The 7,448-nt window shown below is 39.1% G+C and overlaps 1 protein-coding gene across 1 annotated transcript in view; it reads left to right on the forward strand.

The window, feature by feature from the left end:
* unc13a (unc-13 homolog A (C. elegans)) overlaps positions 1-5,070 on the forward strand; it is a gene marked incomplete at both ends in the record, with an annotated part of 33,923 nt that extends 28,853 nt beyond the window's left edge. Inside the window, 3 exon segments of the mRNA XM_081384158.1 lie at positions 3,009-3,101; positions 4,509-4,668; positions 4,782-5,070. Coding sequence (XP_081240284.1) covers positions 3,009-3,101; positions 4,509-4,668; positions 4,782-5,070 — 542 coding nt within the window.
* Positions 5,071-7,448: the final 2,378 nt, after the last annotated feature.

A 7,448-nucleotide genomic window follows, 5' to 3' on the forward strand; every position in this document is an offset into this window, starting at 1 on the left:
TATGTGATAAAACTGTGGCCAGCCTAAGGCACACCTGTGCAATAATCATGCTGTCTAATCAGCATCTTGATATGCCACACCTGTGAGGTGGATGGATTATCTCAGCAAAGGAGAAGTGCTCACTAACACAAATTCAGACAGATTTGTGAACAATATTTGAGAGAAATAGGCCTTTTTATGTACATAGAAAAAGTCTTAGATCTTTGAGTTCAGCTCATGAAAAATGGGGGCAAAAATAAAAGTGTTGCCTTTATAATTTTGTTCAGTGTACGCACATATATATATATAAATTTTTTTATTTTTTTTTATGAAAAAAAATATTGCATTTTCTTTTAGTGTTTAATCTGAATTCCATCTTTCTTTTTCTCCCTCACACACTTTGGGAATCCTGACACACTTTAGGTCGAGACGCCCCTGGCAGAGCCATTTTAATAGATTATCATTTAAAATGTAATTAGAGTAAATGTCACTACTTCATTTAAGTATTTAAACACATATTAAAAAGCAAGCGTGTGTGCAAATGTGTGTATGTGTGTGTAAAAAATCCACAGCAGGTTGAAGATGGACTGTTAAAGAGACTGTTAACATTTGCTGAGCTTGTTGGACTGTCTCTTTTTTTTTCTTCTGTATCTCTTTCTTTCCATCTCTCAAATCCCCATCACTATGTGGTCTCAATTTCTCTCTGTATTTTTCTGCGTCCTCTCCTTCTCTTTCACCAGTCCATGGAGGGAAGGGGGTAAGGTTCAGCCATAGTGAAGACGTGTACCCAGAGAAGGGTACGTTCACGTGGGGCCCGGTGCCCTTCACGACGAAGAACTAATCAGTGATCCACCCGAATCAGATCATGCACCTCCCATTCCAACGGGCCAATCGCATGCCCCACGACCACCCATATCTTCCCACAGAAAGGGCCTTGCATGTATGAGTACCTGGGAAGAACATGCTGTATGTTCGCATACATTGGTCTGAAATGTATCTTGACGCTACAGCAGCAAGAAAGCCCAGGATGAAGTGTGTTTTGAATGGCAGTGAATGAGGAATGCACGCACTTCTGCAGTGTGAGGTGCATGTGTGCACTGCGGATGACAAGCCGTGAGTGACAGTGAGTAAGCGAGTGAAGAGACCATGACGAAACGTTATTTTTCCAAGAGCTGAATCACGTTGTCGAATGTAGATGTGACATTAATTGCGACTGACTCAGATTGTCCGCAGGCAGGGTCTGTTCTGTTGCTCTGCGTGATTTTCCCTCACGACCACGCAACGTGGTTTCCCCTCCCTTTAGTCTCATCCCTTAGCCTCAAGACAACCCTCCCTCAGCCAATCAGAGTTCGCTCCTGGGGTCAGGTGATGTGCTTTCTGTCAGTGTACATCAGTTCAAAAAGGCCCTAAATTGGCATTTAATGGCCCCGCAAAAAAATCACGTAGCTATATGTGATTATAACATGAGATATGATTTATGTTACTTATATTACAAATGTTTTTAATATTATATAAAAAAAATAGCTACATTATTCTAAATAATATTACATTTAAGACAATTAAAAAAGATATATTGCAATATTTTTATTAATGATTTCTGATTTTGTGGTTAAATATGACCCGGACATTTCTTGACAGGTTTTGTGACATTTACCCAGATGCTGTTTGGTTAGAAATAGTCATAAAGTGCTGCATCAACAGCCGTCAGCATCAACGTTAACATGCCGCTGTTCAAGCTTTTTCAAATCCCTTCTTGCTTAGACAGTTCCGCTCTAAAGAGAAACTGTATTATCAGCCTGTTTTTCTGACAGGCGCACACACATATAACAGATGCTGAAAGCAACCCATTTTATAAATTATTATTTGATTGCAGCTGACGTAGATTCTGTGGAGAGATGCATTTAGTTGAACGTGCAAGTTCATTGGAGTCAAAAGTGTTTAAAAAAGTGAATCAAAAGGATTTGTTAGTGAATATTATTGTAGCATACTGTATGCCAAAGACCGTGGCAGCTTTCCATGAGTGTGAATGCAGATGTGTGGGAATGGAAGTGGTTTTCCGCATGCACCTGCCTGCATTGAAACCAAATGAAGGACAATATCACATGTTCTCCTTGTCTTCTCCTTCCTATGAATGACTGGACCAATAGGACTGCTCTCCCCCCTCCTCATCATGATTATAAACCCTTCATGAAACACCAGAAATCAAGTGTGACCACACAGCATGTGTGCAGATGGTACACTCATGATAATCTGAGGAAACACACTTCTCCTTGTATTGTAAACACTTTGTTGCAAAAGAATCCTGTGAGGCATTACTTTATTTTGGTTGTCTGTGTATTGTAAGCTATTTTCATTGATAATTTGAAGTCTTGTCAGATTTTTATGTTGACATTAGCTTGCTGGCTTGCTATTTTTGTTAGCTAGCTAGCTGTAAGAAGCTGTTAGCACTGTACACAGACACTGGAATAAAGTGTACCAACTTTTTTGCCTGAATAAGCCTCACAAATTCAGATTTAGAGATGTGTTGCAGGGATCACTTGTTAAATCATTTTCAGAGCTTATTAGCATCTTTCAACGCAGTACTATACCATTTTTAAAAGTTCACAAATGGATCACCCCAATTAAGTAAAGTCAAATTTGTACAGCTCAGTCTTTAAATAGTGTACATTAGCTCTTATCTAAATTATTATACATTTAATTTAAGATTCTGTGGGAATAAAAAGAAATCCACATTTGAACTCGGATCAATACAGTAAGCTCTGAATTTGTATTTTTTAAGTGCTTCAACATGGAAGAACTACCTGAATTCCTTTTCATATTATTAATGATCTCTCAAGCCAGGTTCAACACCATTACGCTGTTTAAACTTCTTTATAATCCAATAGCTCAAAAGCATACATTGCCTCTGTATGACTCTGTGATTACTGAATTCATAAAGGAAGTGATTAGAAGTTCCACTGAGCCATACGGATGCAAAGTATCCTGACAGACCAGGAATGGAGTCTTGACTTGTCTCGTCTTGTCTGCAGGTACTGGTGTTGATGATGCAGTTGGAGAGGTGTCTATCCATGTGGAGATCTTCACTCATCCAAATACTGGAGAGCACAAAGTCACAGTGAAGGGTACGTAGTGCTTCTTCATTTTTAACTAAAGCCTGTTTGCATTCCTCAAGTTTAAACTTTGGAAGAAGTTGCTTCTATTAAGGTGAAACTTAAAGCTTAAGAACCCTTTGAAGAACATCTAGGTACCCATTTGAAGGTGCCTCATCTATCTTGTATATTCGAGGAAGTTCTCAAATCTTTTATTTACTGTGGGGTTTCTGGAGGAACCAGTGATGACTTGCATTAAATTCTGGGTTCCATTTTGTAAGTTCCTTAGAGAATTGCCCTTTTTTAGAGGGTGTCAAGAGGTTCTCTAAAATGTCTTTCTTGTGTGCTAATCTGCAAGCTAATGCTCAAGTAGATTCATTTCCGGTGTAATGGGAAGAATGTCTAGAATAAAAGTTAAAAGGTATATGTGGCGGAATCCTCTGGAAAACCTCTATGAACCCTTGTTAAGAGGCTCAAAACTTTTTCTATGTAACGCCGTTGCTAGAAGAATCCCTGACAGTCTAGAATTCTTGCACGAACCTCAGGGTTCCATATTGTAAGTTCTTTAGAGAACTTCCCTATTTCAAAGCATGCCAAAGGTTCTCAGAGGGTTCTTCTAATATTGCGATCTAAGGAACCCAAAATGGTCCCTCAAGTAGCTTCATTTTTGTCAAGGATGTCAAGGAGAGACTACTGTAAAAATGAGATGGAATGTGAGGTACTATTTTGGTTCCTTAGATCACCCACTGGAAACCTCTAGAAACTCATGTCAAGTGCTTCAAAACCATTGACAATCTTTAGAGTTCTTGCATGTAGTTATGGCTTCCATCTTTTAGGACTTCCCTTTTTTTCAAAGAGAGGTTCCTGCCTAGAGGTTCTCCCAAAAACTGCAAAAATTTTACCTTTAGGGTTATAACAGCTTGTCACTAGGGCAGTACCCTTAAAACTATACCTTATCTACTCTTAAAAGGTGCATATTAGTACTTTAGCATCATAATATGTACTTTTAAGGGAATACTATGAACATTTTAGGGGTAAATAAGATATAAAGGTGTCCCTTATGGGCAGGGGTGTACTAACCTGCTTCTGGGCGATCCCTGTCCTGCAGAGTTTAGCTCCAACTGTAATTCAACACACCTGAACCAGCTAATCAAGCTGAAATTAGGCTTACTAGAAACTTCTAGGCAGGTGCGTTGAGGCAACATGGAGCCAAACTCTGCAGGACAGTGGCCCGCTAGGAGCAGGTTTGGACACCCCTGCTTTAAGGGTACTGCCCCAGTGACAAGCTTTTTTTACCCCTATAGGTAAACGTTTTTGTGCATTTTTCCTGAGAAAAAGACCAAGTGGTCCCTCAAGTTTCTTCATTTTTGCAGTATAATAAGACACAAGTAAAGGGAAGTCTAAGAAATTTGAACAATTCAATGTATTTTTTTATTTTAGTGGTGGCTGCGAATGACCTACGTTGGCAGACTTCTGGAATTTTCCGGCCCTTCGTGGAGGTCTATATCATTGGCCCTCATCTCAGCGATAAGAAGAGAAAGTACGCCACCAAGTCCAAGAACAACAGCTGGGCTCCAAAATACAACGAGACCTTTACATTGTGAGTGGCATGCGCTTGTTTCTTTAGCTTGTGTTTCAGTTTCTTCGTACCACCGTCTATGTTACAGTTCCTGATTTAAATGTAATCCTGGTGTCGTTGCTTCTTTCCCAAAGCACGTTGAGTAACGAAGTGGGTCCGGAGTGCTACGAGCTGCAGGTGTGCGTGAAAGACTACTGCTTTGCACGAGAGGACCGCACCGTTGGAATGGCGGTACTGCAGCTAAAGGACGTAGCATCGCGGGGTAGCATAGCATGCTGGCTACCACTAGGTAAACGCATTCACATGGACGAAACCGGCCTGACCGTCCTGCGAATCCTGTCCCAACGCAACAACGACGACGTCGCGAAAGAATTTGTCAAACTCAAATCCGACCAGCGTTCTGCTGAGGAGGGGCGGAGCTAAGACCAGGAAGTATCTAGCGAGGCACAGTTACTTTGCCGAAAACACTGCCCCCTAATGCTCAGATGTTGCACTAGCACACAGAAAAAAATACACAAGACATATTTATCTTGGTTCTTCACTTTAATGACCAACCGTTTACGTGACAAAGCAGTTATATATTTGTACTCAGTGCACTGCCATTAGACCTGCCAGGAAGGGCTTGTTTAACAAGCACAATTTGGCACATGAAACAGACACAGGATATTGTATCTTTTAAATACTTGATGTTTGTGATGTCCTTGATTTTTATAATGCATATTCCAAGGAAAAAAGGTACTTAAATCCAACACATTTATCTATTTATTCTGCAAAACATTAAATATCACTATCAGTTCACACGTATCAAAATATAAATCCAGAAAAAAATATTTATTATATTTATAATAATAATAATAATAACAAAATGTTATATTATAGTAATTACATAAAAAATAGATTTATATTATTTAGATTTAGATTTTTTTTTTCTTCAAATGCATCAGAAATATAACCAGATTAAGGCATGTAAAGATGATGTACACTTTTTTTTTTTTCATATCAAGCAATCTGTAATGATGTCGAAAACCTCTTTAGTGAGGCCTTTTGTCAATCATTCCTGCACCCTTCTAAAGGTGTCTTAATGTCAGGGTATCGTTTCTCCACTATGTACCACCATTTCACCCCCTAGCCTACTTATTAGGGACCAAAACCCACTATGGGTCAGACTTTAATGTTATGCAATTGTTTAGAAGCACAAGAAAATTGCGGGGGAAAAATAGACCTACAACCAAATACACCTCTGAATGCAGAGTGGTTGCTTTTTCCTGTAGTATGAAAATGTCTTAGGTGTGGGATTAAATTTATTTTTCAGAGACACCACTTGCAGGAAATCCAACGAATTATACTTATTGTAAAGACTATGAGATACTGACACTTTGTAAAGATGCTTTGCACATTAAGATTCAATCACAAGGCCAATTCTGTCCTGTTTTTGTGTATCTGATATGTTTTCCGATCTGTTCAAAAGTACGAGTGCCTGTGCAGTTTATCAAGTGTTTGTCGGCATGATAAGGCACGATGTATATGTGCAAGTTTGGATTGACAAACACTGCTTATATTAGACACCAGAGCTGCCTGTTTCAGTGAGATTTCACTTTATTACATCACAGTTAAATGTCATACCACTCCAGATCATTCCATGTGAAATGGGGCTTTTCCCCCCCTTTACAGCAATCTCTGGGTTCACACCTCAAAAGAATCACAGCCGTTGAGAATCACTCCTATAGAGTTGCCATAGTAACCGCTGATGAATCCTGCCATTTTACTGCCAAACCATCCACCATATTAGAAAAGCACAAGAGAGACGCATTATAATGTGGGTTAAACACTATATTCATTCCTTCCTGCTGTATTGCGCTAAACCAAGTGTCAAAAATGAACCGCGCTATTGATCTACTTAGGTGAAATTATCTCGTCGCATAGTGAATTTTAGCCATTAAGCACCTTGCGCTACAGCTATTTTTTTTTATGTTTCCTTATATCTATGCATCAGTCAGAATCATCAATGGTCAACAGCCTTGGATTGTTTACATCGCGAATGGTCGGCACAACCCGCAGCTGCAAACTTCGCTGGTTTTGTTCCCTTTCGTTCAGTCACTACGAGTTACGTCAGTGAATGACGAAATGAGCGAAACCCCCATTTCGTCATTCACTGACGTAAGGGTTACATATGTAACCGAGACGTTTTACATACTGAATCCTTCAGTGGTCATCGTTGTAGGGTTCAATCACAGGAAATGGCATTAATGAATGTTGAAATGACTGCCGACTGGAAAATTGCATCTGTAGCAAGAAAATGCTCTGATTTGGATGATAGGATTTCTAATGTTAAAGCTGTGTGTTGCTGACTGTGAATAATATTATTACAGGATATAGTGAGCATGTAGTATGAGACAAAGCACACACGTACAACAAGTGCACACTGCGCCCAATGACTCCACACGCACCCAAACAGCCACTCCTTGCTGTATATAAGAAGCAGTGCATGTTGGGAAAGATTCTTCTTGTGCCAGCATGTATCTTTGATGTGATATTCAATTGTTGTATTAATTTCTCTTGATTTTTTTTTTTTTTTTTTGTCATTTATTTTGATAATTGGGTATTATTTTCTATTTTTGAAAGGCTTGTGAATATATAAATATGTATTACTGATGTGTAGTGGTACAGAGTACTAGCATGAGAGATTTTTTTATACAAAGATGTTTCTAATTTTTGTTTTTCTAAATATGATCGTTCTTATCGGGGATGGAGGTAAAACACTTGCCAGACTTGGTTTGTTTCTACTTCAAATAAATGGTTAA

This window comes from Scardinius erythrophthalmus (assembly GCF_964197995.2).
Source record: "Scardinius erythrophthalmus genome assembly, chromosome: 14".
Classification (NCBI taxonomy): Eukaryota; Metazoa; Chordata; class Actinopteri; order Cypriniformes; family Leuciscidae; genus Scardinius; species Scardinius erythrophthalmus.